The sequence below is a fragment of the Haliotis rufescens genome, unplaced genomic scaffold (genome assembly GCF_023055435.1).
Source record: "Haliotis rufescens isolate VD_foot unplaced genomic scaffold, xgHalRufe1.0.p SCAF_16, whole genome shotgun sequence".
Classification (NCBI taxonomy): Eukaryota; Metazoa; Mollusca; class Gastropoda; order Lepetellida; family Haliotidae; genus Haliotis; species Haliotis rufescens.
This window is the reverse complement of record NW_025963846.1, coordinates 13762389-13779072: the sequence shown is the minus strand read 5'-3', so window position 1 is coordinate 13779072 and position 16684 is coordinate 13762389. Positions and strand designations below refer to the sequence as shown.

At 40.8% G+C, this 16684-nt stretch overlaps 1 protein-coding gene across 2 annotated transcripts; it reads left to right on the top strand.

The window, feature by feature from the left end:
- Window positions 1-5349: 5349 nt before the first annotated feature.
- Window positions 5350-16024, top strand: LOC124135988 (serine/arginine repetitive matrix protein 1-like). 2 transcript variants are annotated; one of them, XM_046501726.2, is made up of 7 exons: window positions 5350-5424; window positions 7667-7825; window positions 9001-9233; window positions 9826-9961; window positions 10784-10789; window positions 12473-13723; window positions 14396-16024. In XM_046501726.2, exons 2-7 carry the CDS (start codon window positions 7729-7731, stop codon window positions 15655-15657), a joined length of 2985 nt encoding a protein of 994 aa, XP_046357682.2. In that variant the 5' UTR covers window positions 5350-5424; window positions 7667-7728; the 3' UTR covers window positions 15658-16024. The 2 variants fall into 2 exon arrangements, with proteins under 2 accessions (XP_046357682.2, XP_046357690.2); XM_046501734.2 differs by lacking the exon at window positions 10784-10789.
- Window positions 16025-16684: the final 660 nt, after the last annotated feature.

The window sequence follows — 16684 nt, the reverse complement described above, 5'->3', positions numbered from 1 at the left end:
GGAGGCTAGAAGGTATCATAAACTCACTGATGCTTGTATGCAATTGCGTCTCTGAAAACAATAAACAGTCGCTTGGCTCACATAAAGACTCATATATATATGACTCTTGGATCTTATTCAAGGAATTACGGTAGATGAACTTGTGAACACTGTGAACAATCGATGGCAATCAGTGAACACTATGGAACCTTCCATGACAATTAGTAAACACTATGGACCATTCCATTATAATTAAGAGAACACTATGAAACAGTCCATGCTAATTAGAAAACACTATGAACAGTCCATGACAATTAGATAACAATATGTAACAGTCCACGCCAATTAGAGAACACAATGACACAGTCCATGACAACTGGCAAGCACGAGTACCTTAAATCCTTGAAAAGGTGCTTGCTTGGAATAACATCCTTGGAATATTACTAAAAGCGGCGTAAAACGTCACTCACTCGCAGAATGATTCCTGGCCGACGTTAAAACCAATCCCCCGAAGTCACGCGGTTGTGACGTACACCCCGTTGAGTCACTCACTCTGAGATCAGTTATTTACTGCAGGGTGTTTTCAATTGATAGTTACCCGTGTTGTAATCTTTGTTTGACAGGAAGATTTATAATATCCGGAATTCATGGCGAAAAAGTCACGCGACATGTTTCAGGTCTTGTTTTATTTAATGGCGTCATGCTGTTGCCGCTGCTGTACATAGGTGTGCCTATCTTCTTACAAGGACAACACTAACACTATTTCTGAGTATCTACATCCTCTCCACACACGCCAGCTGAAAGTCGTGAAGGTAAAACTAATTGACTATTCTCTTTTTCATTGTTTCTGACGGTTTCTCATGTGACAGGCAGTTCAGCACCCTGTCAGCTGTCACTTAGCTAAATCTATAGTGGCTGATCTGGGGTGAGTGAGTGAGTGAGTGAGTTGGGCTTAACGCCGCTTTTAACACTATTCCAGTTATATCGAGGCGTGTCAGCTGAATGTGGGAGGAAAGCCCGAAGTGATGCAGGTCTCAGACGTTTACCACTTCGGTGAAACCCACGAGCACGGGTATGGTGCTGACAAACCTAGAAACATAATCGGGGCGAACCGGGATTCGAACCCACAATCATAGGTTTCTGGCGTGCCCAAGGGACGCAACTCTGCACAGCGAATCGCGGCGCCTTAGACGACTGGGCCACCCGTGCACCCAGGCTGATCTGGGGGGATTCCAGGTAAGGTATTGGCTCCCCGGTACCAATGCTGATCGTAAGACGGCTCAGTGACATGGTTGATAGCGTGTCATCGTACCCCGACGGCGTGGATTGTTGCTGTCATCACTGGATTGTCTGGTCCAGACTCGATTATTTATGTCTTTGTCACACAGCTAGAATACTGTTAGGCGTAAAACAATAAACACACATACTGATTTGCGCTTCTTCGTATCATTGTAATATCCATTAATAAGAGTGAGTGTGAGAGTTACGTCCATTGTTTTGCTAGAAAACCATGATCGTGGGTTCGAATTCCACCGTTTATATTTGTCAACACCATACCCGTGCTCGTGGGTCTTCGAAGACGTGCGTCACCTTGGGCATTTCGTCCCACATCAAGGTGATTCGTTTGTTTGTTTAAGGCCGCACTCAGCAATATCCCAGCTATATGACAGCGGTCATGAATAATACGAATCTGGACCAGACTATCCAGTGATTGACATCTTGAGAATCGATCCACGCAAATGGGATACGATGACATGCATCAACCAAGTCAGCGAGCCTGACCACCTGATCCCGTTAGTCACTCCTTACGACATGCATAGTCGCCTTTAGCATGGGTTGCTGAAGACCTATTCTATCCTGGGTCTTTACGGGTCCAAGATCACCTAATTGGGGACATACGGCATCTATAAAACATGCAAATGCGTGCTATACTTTACAAAAGCAGTTGATGCACATTTACGAAGGTAACATCAACATTCAAAGGATTTCAAATCGAGTGGGCTTCTTAACACCAATCATATGACAATGTAACTTGCGTAAAACTTCACCTGTTCCGCTACTACGTTATGGAACATGAACAGCGTATATCATAGTATGTTCAGATAGCCGCCTTTTAGCCGTTGCCATACAAAGAATAAATGTATACACAAAGTAAAAAGTTAAGCACACCCCAATATACTAGTATTTCAATACTGTTTGGTCCCAATATTTGTAACAGTCATGAAAGATATAATTACGGGAAGAATTATGTTTTCTCGAGATGATGTAATCTGCCATGCGTGACGAAAGCTCACGTGCCATGCATGGTATGCCCGTGCAGCATGCTACCCTCGAGTCTGTATAAAAGCAGTATATCCAAACGTTAAAATTGCTTTCTTAAGCTCGGTTTTAAACAGGTATTCCGTGACATTGTGTGACCATGGCACGAAGGCGATTATCAAACGCCTCAAGATGGCCAATAATCGGCATGCACAACACAGAAATGTCTTGTAATGTCATTGGTCGGAATTTGGGGTATCATCACACTATCGTAAGCCGTTTAGTCGAGAAACATGCTCAGACCGGTGGTGTACAGGACCGTCCCATATCCGGAAGACCTCCTGTGACGACACATCGCGAAGACAGGGACCTTCTTCGTCTCATACACCGAGAACCCTTTTTAACAAGTACTCGTCTGAAACAGCTGTGGTTGCCCGATCGTCGTTTCAGCACCAGACCCGTCAGGAACCTGCTGAAAGCAGCAGGACCGAGGGCTAGACTAGTCATAAAACGTCCCTTGTTGAGAGATCACCACAAAGCTGCTCGTTTAGCATGGTGTATTGCGCGACAGAGCTGGAATCTGAGAACTTGGAGACGGATCCATTGGTCAGACGAAAGTCCACGTCACTGATGGAAGAACTAGAGTTTGGAGGCACCGGAACACGGCCTACCACCCCAGGAACATTAAACCGACTGTTGCATACGGCGGGGGCTCGGTAATGGTTTGGTGGTGTATCTCTCACGATTGCAGGTTGGATTTGGTCACCATAAGGGGCAACTTAACAGGGGCTAAGTACATCCGGGAGGTTTTGAGGCCAGTCGTCGTTCAAATCAAATGTTTGTTCTATTCGATGACATTGGTATCGCCCAGCTCCTGTGGTCAGTCATCCCATGCCATGATTTTTGCCATTTGTCATGGTTCAGAAATAGGGGTGTGCTTAACTTTTTTCTTTGTGTATAAATTGATGTGGATAAGTGCCTTATATTTCTGCAAACAGCCAATTTCATTAAAATCATATCTTGGTACCAGTGTTTCAATTTTTTTTTTTAAATGTCAGGCTGCCATCAGGACAACCACACTTTAAGACCTGCATGTCCTGATTAAGTTATTCACGCCCTCGATGAAAAAAAGCTTATTGTAACAAATAAATTGACACGTAAATATAAAAATAATTTCCATTTGTCTTTTATAGAAACTTTTCTTAGTCTATATCAGTCAGACTCACACCTAGTGTTTGCAGTGTATCAAGAAACTGTAAACGTAACTTGTGGAATAAACTGTTTCAAAGAATACAAAACAGAAAAAGATTCAACGAATTGTAAACAACACGTAAGTCCATGTAGCTGCCATAGCTGGACGTACGAGGCTAAGTGTCACAAAAGATTCGGAAAACGTAAATAATAAGGTCATGTGCATGCGTTTGTCTTTAAACTCACACTTATGATTTTTTGCATTTCAAGGATTACGCTCACATAATATTCCTTCTGCTAACATATTTAACAACGATCTAGAGTATATTGAAAACCCTCATCCACGAAGGAGCGAGTGACTGTTCTTTTATGCTGCAATCAGCAATGTCACAGCAACATCACGATGTCTACATGTAAATATTCAGATCTGGGACAGGCACAATATAGTGGCTGACATGGACACAATATCTGTATGTAATGGAACTTTACTTAGTTAATATTAAATCCAAACAAGATGAAAGTAGAATTACTTTGCTTGAAATTGCTGTATTGCTTAAGACCTATTCAACCCCGGGTCTTCAAGGGTCCCGTCCACAAAGACTATGTAACATCTGTAACCACAATGCTGTTGAAGTTAATAATATTTTTTTGATGTTTTTCCTGCGTATGCAGATTTAAGTGATACGTATATAAAGTGTATACCCCTCCACGTTAACGGGAACGATTTCATACATATTTTGAAAGCTGGTGATTCAAGTATTCTTGCTAATTACATCAACTTTATCAAGGGTGTTTGTTTTTGTGTGTCTTGTTTAACGCCGAACTCGGCAATATTCCAGCTATGTGACGGCGGTCTGTAAATAATACGAATCTGGACCAGAAAATCCAGTGATTGACATCATGAGCAGCGATCCACACAATTGGGATACGTTGACATGTATAAACCAAGTCACCGAGCCTGACCACCCGATCCCGTTAGTCGCCTCTTACGACAAGCATGGGTTGCTGATGACCTATTCTAACCCGGATCACAACACTTTTGTACATGGGCCCAATTAAGACCTAATAATGAATAGTCGACTGATTGATTGAATGTATGAGCAACCATCAGGGTGCGATGACACACAGTCAGCCAGGTCATACATTGTAAACAGATTGGTCATCAAGGAAAAAAACAAAGAAAAAACAATGTTTTTGTAGTGTACATGGGAAAGGAATAACTTGACAGAAATCGCAAATAAATACCGAAAAAATAAACAAAAAATAACTCAAAACAGAAAAATAGACAACTCCCCAAAACAGAAAAATCAAGCAAGAAATCAACAATGGACCCCAAACAATTTAAACAGCACGAAAAAATACATTTCCAATTACAATTTCTAAGCTGCAATTTCAAGAAAGTTAAATTTAAGCGTTTAAAAATCCTCTGTAGAAACCAGAAATGCCCTTCGTTTCGCTGTACGTGGTATGCACATTCTTGTTTATATGTTTGTATCTTTAATGTGCGTCTTTTCTTCCGCTTTGGTATCACCGAAAGTGCTCATCGAAGCATGTCCTGTTCCCACGACCGCATAGGAGTGGAATGGGGACTCCCCTGAAAGGTGAAACTTCAACAATGCGCGCAGCAATTATCTCCCTTCCACCGAATCGTTCAAAGTTTGTGACAATGTGTCACAATGACTAATTCCACACGTACATTATTCACGTCCAGGTGTGCAAGGCTGTACCAATGCAACATAACGGTTATTTATTTATTTTTAGTAAAAAATATAGAACGTATTGAATATTAAGAAAGGAAATAGCACAATGCATCTAAGCTATGAAAAGGGCTGAAAGAAAATTCGACTGATCTATGTTACTTTAATGTTTTCAGACCAATTTTGGGTACACCTGTATTTGTCAGTTAGTATTACCTATACAGGTAGACAGATATCGCACAACAAAATGGCGTCCTTATGGAAATAGGCCACTACAATGGACGCGACTTAATGCAAGGTGAGTTTTTCGTAGATAGGTTGTTGGGTGGGGCAGTCGCGCCATGGGTTGGGGACAGACTCTATCAGCACTTTATTGTCGACACACCTGTTCAGGGCGTGGCCTTATTTACCTGGACAAAAATAAATAAGCGAGTTATGTCGTAACTCTTCATAACATAACAGTGACACCACTTCCTCAAACATATGAATGTTAGTTATTAAAATGTTAGATAATTACAACTACAGATATCAAGCGCCTGTGTCAGTTTTTCTTATCAATACATTCATTAATGCATTGTTTGGTCGTGTACACGTGAAAGTTGGTTTGCGTGGCTGTGCAAGGAATGAGTAATCGCCACACATGTTTGGAATGTGAAGAGCCATGTCCCAGCTCCCGGAGGAGAAGTTAATGGTAATGGAAAACAAGGACGGTTCCTTTGGGCTTCGAGCTGCGTTCAAGTTGTTTTTGTTCAAGACAATAGCAGTGAGCTATTAATAGGCTCTCTTGTGGAAGTGTTATTTGCATTTAAGCTATAAATAGAGTGATTTTATAAGCTCTTTAAATAACATCCTAATTAAATATCTTAATATTTTTGTTTCAGGCGTTGTCTTGGTTATGCCATTGTCTAGATTAATATTTTAATGATGAGATGTAACACGCTACACTGACATAGGAATATTTTCCTCAGAATAAGAATTGAATTCTGCTTGTGATAAAATCAAAACCTTTTTATCATGTTTATGGATCATTGTGGATGGATTTTTTTAAAAACATTGATTACAATGTGATTATATTTTCTCCCAAAAGACCATTTTAGAGCAATTCCTCTAAATACTGGATGGATATCACCCAGACAGTTAGTGCATACTTCATTGTACTAGTACTTCCCTGACAAATGGTGGTGCTACACAGACAAATGATGGATACCACCCAGACAAACATTTCATACTTCCCAGACAAACATTGGATACCACCCATACAAATGATGGATACCAACCAGACAAATGATGGATACCACCCAGACAAACAGTTGATAGTATCCAGACAAACATTTCATACTTCCCAGACAAACATTGGATACCACCCATACAAATGATGGATACCAACCAGACAAATGATGGATACCACCCAGACAAATGATGGATACCACCCATACAAATGATGGATACCAACCAGACAAATGATGGATACCACCCAGACAAATGATGGATACCACCCATACAAATGATGGATACCACCCAGACAAATGATGGATACCACCCAGACAAATGATGGATACCACCCATACAAATGATGGATACCAACCAGACAAACAGTGGATAGTACCCAGACAAACATTTCATACTTCCCAGACAAACATTGGATACCACCCATACAAATGATGGATACCAACCAGACAAATGATGGATACCACCCAGACAAATGATGGATACCACCCAGATGAACTTTGGATACTACCCAGACAAATGATGGATACCACCCAGACAAATGATGGATACCACCCACACAAATGATGGATACCACCCATACAAATGATGGATACCAACCAGACAAATGATGGATACCACCCAGACAAACAGTGGATACCACCGATACAAACATTGGATACCACCCATACAAATGATGGATACCAACCAGACAAATGATGGATACTACCCAGATAAAATATGGATACCAACCAGACAAACATTGGATACTACCCAGACAAATAATGGATACCACTCATACAAATTAAGGATATTACCCAGATAAATTGAGAATCTCACCTGAGTGTCTTTTGTCTATCATCCAACATCATTCTTCCAATTTTTTGAGTTTGTAGACAGTAATAAGCAGTGTCTGAAGTGTAAAAGGTACTGGTAACAGCTCCTGTAGCAGAGCCATTAGTGTTGTCATTTAATTGTGATGTCATGGTAACCAATGACATCACTATGGTCTGCAAAGCATTGTGATCTCACCCAAGCCATATCTCCTGTGGGAGCCAGTTTTGGATGATAAATCATTGATACTACCCAGACAAATAATGGACACCACCAGATACATACTACTCATAAGAAGTTAAGGACCACTAATTCTTTCATATTGCTATTATCTGGCAAGGCATGACAGATTAACTATAATGATATGAAAGAATCGGGTGGTTCTTAACTTCTTATGAGTAGTATATGATGTGAACTGTCTAAGAATTATTTCATACTATCCAGACAAATGATGTGTACTACAAATGACATGTTCATAAAAAAATCCTTTTGAATTTCAGGCGCCAAATACTTGAGATAATCAGGAAACTAGCATGCCATTGAGTGGTAGTATTTGTCCCTGATGAACGTAGATGAGTCTAGATACAAAATGACTGCAACACTGTTACTGCTGCTGATGTTTCTGGAGGCTGCCCAGGCCAGTTCAGCAAGGAGTTCATGTGAGTACAGATCCATGAAGATCCGGATTAGAATAGGTCTTCAGCAACCCATGGTTGCTGTAAAAAGCGACTACGCTTGTCGTAAGAGGCGACTAAAAGGATCGGGTGGTCAGGCTCCCTGACTTGGTTTGATGCGTATCATTGTATCCAAACAATCTCATTAAAATAGATCTTCCTTCTCGCTACCGCTAAACAAAGATCTGAGGATATCCCATTACAGGTAACATCAGAACGACCTTACATCCGACCAATCATAGCATCGCTTACCAGATCACGAAAGTGACAGTCGGTATGTGTTTTCTAATCATGCAACCTCGAAAATATTAACATGGGGTTTTACGACTGATGCAGTCAAAATTACCACCCGTCTCTTGCTTCTATAGGATATACATTTGAACGGAGGAGGCATTGCACAGTACGTGGGAAACAGTGCCATACAATCTCAACCATATATTAGACATTCTGGAATGTTCGTTTGTTCAGTTTTCAAAATTGTAATCGAGAACTGTGTTAACATATTTTTCAAGCATAGTCTGAAATGTTAGTCGCCAGGTTGAAACGCGTGCCGTCAGGCTCAAGAAAGCTGCTTTCTAATTGGCTGATGTCAACTTCTTGTGAGTGATTTCAATGGTCAGTCAAAGTTCGCGAAAGGTCATTTTGACGTGACCCTTAATGGGATGTCCTCAGATCTTTGTTTAGGGGCAGCGAAGAATTTGGATCTGATTTTAATGAGATTGTCTATCCCAATTGTGTGGATCAATGCTCATGATGTCAATCAACGGATTGTCTGGTACAGACTCGATTATTTACATACTGACATCATATAGCTAGAATATTGCTGAGGACGGCGTTAAACAATAAACAAAACCAAAACCAAAAATATCAGATTACACTTGGTGTCATGGCATCATTACCAATTCAATGAACATTCAATAAACACTCCCAGAAGATTTGTACGGCATGCAGTACAATTTTTGACTACACGTCAATCTTCAATTTTACCTAATAAGACGGTGTACCTTACTAAGTGTAATGGACGGTGTGCCATGAGCATCCCTGACTGGTTATTGTACTGTATTCCAATTTGTAGAAGCCATAAACTGTTCCTTTTGGTTTAACTTTGACATGTTTATATTCATTTACCTTTGTTACCATGTCTGTTTGTCGTATTGCAGACACCATGGACCAGTCTGGCGACTGTAACTTTGCTGGCTTTCTGGATGTAGCAACTGACACAACTGTGCAGATTATTGGCCGAACTAATGGCATATCATCATCCGTTTTGGCGTGCCAGCTACAGTTCCGGGCATCAGATGACCGTGACTACTTTGACCTGAGTATCGGCAACTTCCAGATGGATGACTGCAACGTGGTTCTGTTCGTCAGCTTGGAGGGCACATCAACTGGGGTGAGTCATCTAGCCAGGTAACGGAGGGCAGAAATATGGTCACAAAAGACTACTATGTTGCCACAGTAGGCTGTTATGTTGCCACAATATACTACTCTTGCCACAATATACTGAATCTTTGTTGCCACAATCTACTACTATGTTGCCACAATAAATTACATATATATTGCCACAGTAGACTACAATGGTGCCACATATACTGCAACTCTGTTGACACAATGTACTGCAACTATGTTGACACAATGTACTGCAACTATGTTGACACAATGTACCTTTCAATATGCTATAATTGCCACAATATACTTCATATATGTTACCACAATATACTGCCTGTATATTGCCACAATATGTTACTATGTCGCCCCAATATACTGCAACTTTGTTGCAGCAATAGTTTGCTGTTATTACTGTTATTGTGGCCAAAAATGGTGGACAGTGTGTGGCCATAATAATTGTTACATGGCTAATATGACAGTATGGTTTTCAGAGTAAGATCATGAAAATCATTCAGAATGTTGAGAGATTACATAAAAGGAAAAGAATATTTATCTTTGTCTGACCATGCTGACAAATTTGTTTCCTTCGTGAACAGAGCTCAAGTTACACTTGTGGGACAGCACGGCCAGGTTCGATGATCTCCTCAAAAGGAAGAGCAACAATACGTCTTGAACGTAAAAACATCAACAGCAACAACTATGGCTTCACACTGAACCTACGAGCTTATAAACGTAAGTGATTGAACTCGTCTCAGCATAATGATGATGATATTTTTAAGTTAATCTTGTTACAGATGTCACACAGATATGTTAATGATTCTGTTTTGATTCATAGACCTATTGGATAGACCAAGAGGTCACCTGCTTATTTCCAAATAAATGATGTTCGTGCTCAAAATTAGATTTTTTAAAATATGTAAAAAGTATTGGAATTTGTACTTTACCTAGAAAGTGTTATCCCAAATATAACATTTGTTATAATTCAGTGTTCTTAGTTTTGTAAATTCGGACATGTCTGATTAAATTCAAATTGGGATTTTTACTGTCATTTGCTGCAGACTTGGGGCCGAATATCGGCCTGAGCAGGTCTAGATAAATCTGTGGCAGTGGCGTTTAATGTTTTTGTGAGAGTCCCAGTGTTTTCTTGTTGATAAAACTCAATGCTTAATGTAGGTCACTGAACTGGAAGTGTTCTTATCACAGCACAAGTCTGCCTAATGCTATGTTGTATTTGTAGGATCCATGAACTCAAACAAGTCAAAGTCAGTGATGTCATAGTGTTTCCAAAAACATTCTCATAAGTATTCATTTGTTTGTAAAAGTCAGCGATGACATTCATTTGTTTGTAAAACTCAGGGTATTGCTAGCAAGCAAGACTTCTTCGATTAGCTGACATTAGCATATTATATCTAGCATATTGACTACACATATGGATTTCTTCAAAACCGAATTAGTTGTTATTTGAGGATTGAAAACTGAAACATGCTACAAATGATGTTTATAAATGATAATATCCTAATAACTATATGAATATTTCATGATATATTTGTTTAGTTTCAGGTCTGCATACTGGTAACATTACAGTACATCCCTGTTTTGTAGGAATTACTTGCAACATTAAAATATATCAATATTATTTTATGTTTTGTGACATTGAAGGGTTGTCTAGCTGTCTAGCTACATCTTCGTGCTTTGAATATTTTTTTTAACGCTTTTCTGGCTATGTTTTGCAGGGACAAAACTCTCCTTTATTCATTGATTTGGACTATTTTCCCCCCAGTTGATTTCCTTCCATCCTTTATCTTCTCCACCACGTAAATCCGTGTTTTTGGAGTGTTGGGTAGTCTGGTGGTATATCTCGTAATAGCATTGTCTTAGAGTAAATATATGTTTTGTTTGATAGGCATTACTTAGAAGTTGATGGATGACAAGGTAGACACAATTTTATGGATAACAACTTCGTTAATACTGTAAAAAGTGACGTTTCGGTGTAGATCCTTATAGATCCTTATACCTTTGTCAAGCAAGACTGCTTGCTTGACAACGGTATAAGGATCTACATGGAAACTTCGCTTTTTACAGTATTAAAGAAGTGGTTATCCATAAACTTGTGTCTACCTTAACTTTATGTTCACTGATCTTTGACTATGGGTATTGATAAGGAAGACTTTTGTTTTGAACTTGGTTTACAGATATTACTTTCCACCCAAAAAAGATGAGTGCAAAGAAGATAAAATATATAAAGCACCACCTTTTATATTCTGTTGATTTCAAGGTTGTGTATTCATTACAAAAGAATTGTAGGTGCAATAGGTTTAACTTCAAGATAATAAATTACTAGAGATTAATCCAAAATATCTCTTTTTTCATCCTAAGTTCTGTAAACCAAGACAAAATAGAGTCTAGCCTGATCATGTTAACCCATTTGATGTAAGGGGTGGTTGGGTAGCCTAGTGGTTAAAGCGTTCGTTCATCACACCGATATTGCTGGAATATTGCTAAAAGCGGCATAAAACCAATCTCACTCACTCACCCATTTGATGTAATGATTCCAAATATTGAAAAACAAGAATGGAATTAATGGAAACAAATCTGTCAACTTTCAAAATCCACATCTTCATCATGATGCGAGTTATAACTGTAATGAACATTTATTTTCTGAAGCTAATTTAGTAGGATGTGCATACTTTCTCACTTTCATCATGTTCAGGAAGGCGGCATCTACACTAGATAAGTTTTAGCATTATGGTATATGTTTCTCAAGTTTTTGTGTAAGTCTTATGTTTACATGACGCTTTGTTTTATGGATAACAAGTTCTTTGTTATTTGTAACAATGTTTCAGGGCTACCGGTACTTCTTGACCCTTCATGAGATGATTGACAGGTCAGCAAGTAGCCCTGAAACAAAGAATACAGAAGTTGTTATCTTCAAAATAGTGTCATGTATTCATGTTCTAAATATCTATCGGGGCGATGGGGTAGCTTAGTGGTTAAAGCGTTCGCTCATCATGCCGAAGACCCGGGTTCAATTCCCAACATGGGTACTATTTGTGAAGCCCATTTCTCGTGTGCCCTGCCAATGGTATTGCTGAAATATTGCTAAAAGCGGCATAAAATTAAACTCACTCACACTCTAAGTGCCTATCAAAGACTTAAATCATGTTATTAAGATCAAAAGAATAGTTGAACATTGTTCATTCATCTTTCTAAGGCAGTATTTTGATGTTCTGATGTCTCTTCCAGCTGAACAAGGCTACACCAACAATGATTCCAGTCCAATGGCAGTGGGCATGGTCGTTGGAATAGTTGGTGGAATCGTTGCTTTCTTAGTCTTCCTGTCCATCCTCGGCGTGTGCTGTTACCGCCACAAGCGTAAAATCGAAAGAGAACAAGAGTACAAGCAGAATCTGGATGAGCATTCCAACACAACATACGGCTATGACAATGACGCCCGTAATGGTGGACCCACATATAATGATACACCAGGCTCCAATAAGAAGCTCTTGCTCAGTGAAAATGATGAATATGTCAATAAGCGTGGTTATAAAGACAACTATAAAGTTGACAATGAAGTTGACAGTACTAATAGCTCTGGAGAACGAAAAGCTCCCCTCATTGAAAGCTATGCAATGAGTCCTAAGAAATCCATGTCATTTGATTATGAGGATGTGCCCAAAAGGAACAAGCCTAAGGAGCACGAGGTTGATTCTGATGGACCCAAATCTCCTATTCTCAGTGCACTACACAGTAATGCAAAATTCAGGGCCACCTTTGCTGCAACTGAAGCAGAGGCTGATGAGAGAGCAAAGAGGATCTCCTCCTACAGTTCTGGGCAAGACTCTGTAAATGAAACATCCTCTGTTGATGAACCTGTTGTCAAGAACACCAGAACCAAAAACAATAAAAACAACACCCAGAAGAAGGGTATCCCACCTCCACCTCCTCTTCCCGTTGTGCCAAAGTCACCAGAACCGAAGCGTTCAGAATTTGCCAGCATCCGACGAGCTCCAAGGCCATCATCTTCTTCGGAGGAGATCCAGCAGATCGAACGTGGTGATCATGATGACCGTGGTATCAGGGTTGTCAGAAATCAAGAACAACCTCCCTCTCCCAGTGAGGTCGTTGCTATCAAGGTGTCTGACCCACATCAGACAAAACCTAAGCATGACACTCAGCATACGTTACGGCCCAACAGGGGCAAGAGTCCGAAAGAGAAGAGGAAACAGTCTGAAACTGGGGGAAGACATCCAAAACATGATACTTATGATCAGGAGAGCCTGGCTCCGGAGTCAGAGAGAGGGAGAAGACCTGCAGGAGGTTTTCAGAAAAATACTGGCCTTAGAAAATCCTCTAGAAAATCTCCCAGGATAGGACGAGCATCAAGACCTTCAACGGGGTCTATCCTCGATGACAATGAATCAATTGGGCGTCCAGAAACGCCGACCAGTCAGATCTCTCGCTTCAGGGATGATGACCTTGATTCCAACTATCATCGTGAGTGATTTAATTAAGTATCTGACATTGTTTATTTTGCATGAGAAGGAAACTGAAATATTTTAGAACATATTTGAAACAGGTAGAGCATTTTTTTGTTTGTTTCATGGATTAACCAACCTTTGTTGGTATTGTTGAAAGACTATGTTTCAAGGATTTTGTTCACAAATTTACCTTTAATAAACTTTGAAAACAGTTTTGGTATATTTTACTTCCTGCTTCTCGTTGTGACCAAGAAAGTGAAAAGAGAAATTGACATGGCATCGTCTCATTACAATAGGGCCTATAGGTAGTGAGATATTTTATCTGGTGCTGGTGGGTTTTACCAAAGCGGTAAATGTCCAAGTGGCTTAGTGGTTAGAGGACTCACTCGTCACGCCAAAGGACTTGGCTAAATTCCTCACATGGGTACACTATGTGATGTCCATTTCTGGTGTTCACTGCTGTGATATTGTTGGAATATTTCTAAAAGCGGCATAAAATCATATTCACTCTTCCACTCTAAAGACTTTCCTGGCACATCCAGCGGACATGTCACCTTGAGATTGTAATGCTGTTCAAGCATTAAACCCAATACACTCATTTTCCTTGTCACATTACAATTTAAGTAGCACGGCGTTTCCTCTTTTCCTCCCTCCTTCTTTCATCATGATTGTTGTCTTTTTGTTTCAGCACTGAAGCGATCAGGTTCTCGACAGTCACTGTACGCCTCGAGGTCATCGCTGTATGGTCGGCGTGGGCGACGAGAGAGGAGTAGTTCCATCGGCGAGTCTGTCATGTCATACACTCGGGATGACATAGATGCCTACTCAGATGATGACTTTGATAACCGTCGAGTGTCAAGAAGGGAGTCCATGAGAAAGGGCTTCAGGTCCCTTGGGGACCTTGAATATGAATCCCGTGAGATTTCTACACAGACATTACGTGAGACAGGTTCTCAGACAGGGAAGGGAAAGCTTGTTGCTCCTAAGAAAGGTACTGCAAGGAAGGCTGCGGCCAGGAAACAAAGTACATCCTCTACAGCCTCCAAGAAACCCAGAGCTAAGAAGTCTGTTTCAAAGGATGAAGAAGAGAAAGATGAGCAATCTGAACCTACCACTCCTAAAACAAGAACGAAATCATCAGCTGATAAACCTAAACCTCAGCCTAAGCCTAAACCTGCTCCAAGGAAAGCTGCTAGTGCTAAACCTCAACCTGACCTTGAAGCTGCCACTCAACCTGCATCTCACCATCCCGAGACCCCAGCATTTACAGCAGCAAGTGGCATGCCTTACCCTGGCCACATGGTTCCCGGGGGTCCAATGCCTTACCCAGGGCAGCCTCATTATATCCCACCAGGAGGGATGCCCATGATGCAGCCCTACCCCGGGGCCATGATGCCTGGGGGTCAGCCAGTCCCACCAGTGATGTATGCACCAGTTCCTAGGATGCCCACAGCAGCTCCTCCTCAACAACCTCCACAAGCTCCGCCCGGTCAACCGGGGAAGTCCAGCAAGTCGAGCTGGGACATTTTGTGTGCTATAACTGACCATGAGAAGAATTCCGACAACACAGAGACAGGGTCAGTCACAGGCTCTGTGTTCAGCCAGCAGCAGCCACAACAACCAAATCCATATTCCGGAGTTCAGTACCCACCAGGAGTAGTTCCGTATGTCCAGCAAGGCTATGCCCCTCCTGGGAACATTGCCTATATGCCCCAATCTTACATGCAGCCTCCAGGGGCAGTGTCTGACTATGGCAGTGTGGTTGGGAGTGGCCAGTACCCCCACTCTGCAGGCTCCTCCCTCCACAGCTCCGACTCTGGGGGGCAGATCACCTTCGTCCCACCTCCAGACAAATCCTTACCCAGGCAGGCATCATGGGAGGTGCTTAACGACATAGCAAAATCGGAAACAAGTGCACCCAAGTCCAGTAAGACTGAGAGTATAGTGTGATCAGGGATAATGATTTTGGGTCACTTGCTGGTTGATACGGCCATCATTACATCCATCTTTAGATTCCTTGGCTGATAATTCCCTTGGGACATGAGGACACCACATCATCACTTGAGTCAAATTTGATTAAATGTAAACAAATTACTCAGCCAAACTTTACCAGGTCCCACTAATATATTTGTATAGGTGGTTTGGTTCCCTATGGCACAACAATTTGCAAATTGCATCCTTGAGTGTGCCAGAATCAAATGATATTTGGGATCCATGGTGTGTCAGCACCATACAAGAAATTTCGGGTTTCTCTTAACTTTTACTAACTTTCACTAAAACATCTAAATCTGTATCATATGGGCTTTCTCCATGCCGACATACTGAAAATACAACTGAAACACTGTTCAAAGCAGTGTTAAATCAAACACACTCAATTTTGTATTACATACCTTGACCCAGTGAGTAACCATGGCAACCTTAACATTTCATACAGAAAGACACATGGTTGAATGGACTGAGAGTAGGTTGGATAAGCTGTGGTATCTGAGGCTGTGCACCATGTGCCAGGCATTATCCGTGTTGTACTACATAGGCATGTAGGGGATATCACTTTTCTAAGGTTACATTATTCAACTTTATAATAAGTGTATATTTTAAAGTATATTTCATCAGTAGATAACCTTTTACCACAGGATAATACAGAGCTCCAGATAAGCTTTTGGTGTTGTGGGTATTTAACCCATGCATTTTGAAATCATTGGGTATCAGTAATTCTATCTGGGTATTCAAATTTCTGTTACCCACTAGTTTTTACACATGTGGGTATCTAAGTTAAATATTTAAAAACACTATTCATCTAGTCCCTGCAAACTGGTGTCGTGTGGGTTCGAGAGCTTTATAGGACTCAAAAATACCACGATACTTCCCCAAGAAAGTGTGATGGCAAATGATCATGATGTAACTGTCATCATGGAGTTTGGCAAGGTTGACGGAATGTCCGTTTATAATTTCAAAATAAGTTGCTGATTTGCTTATC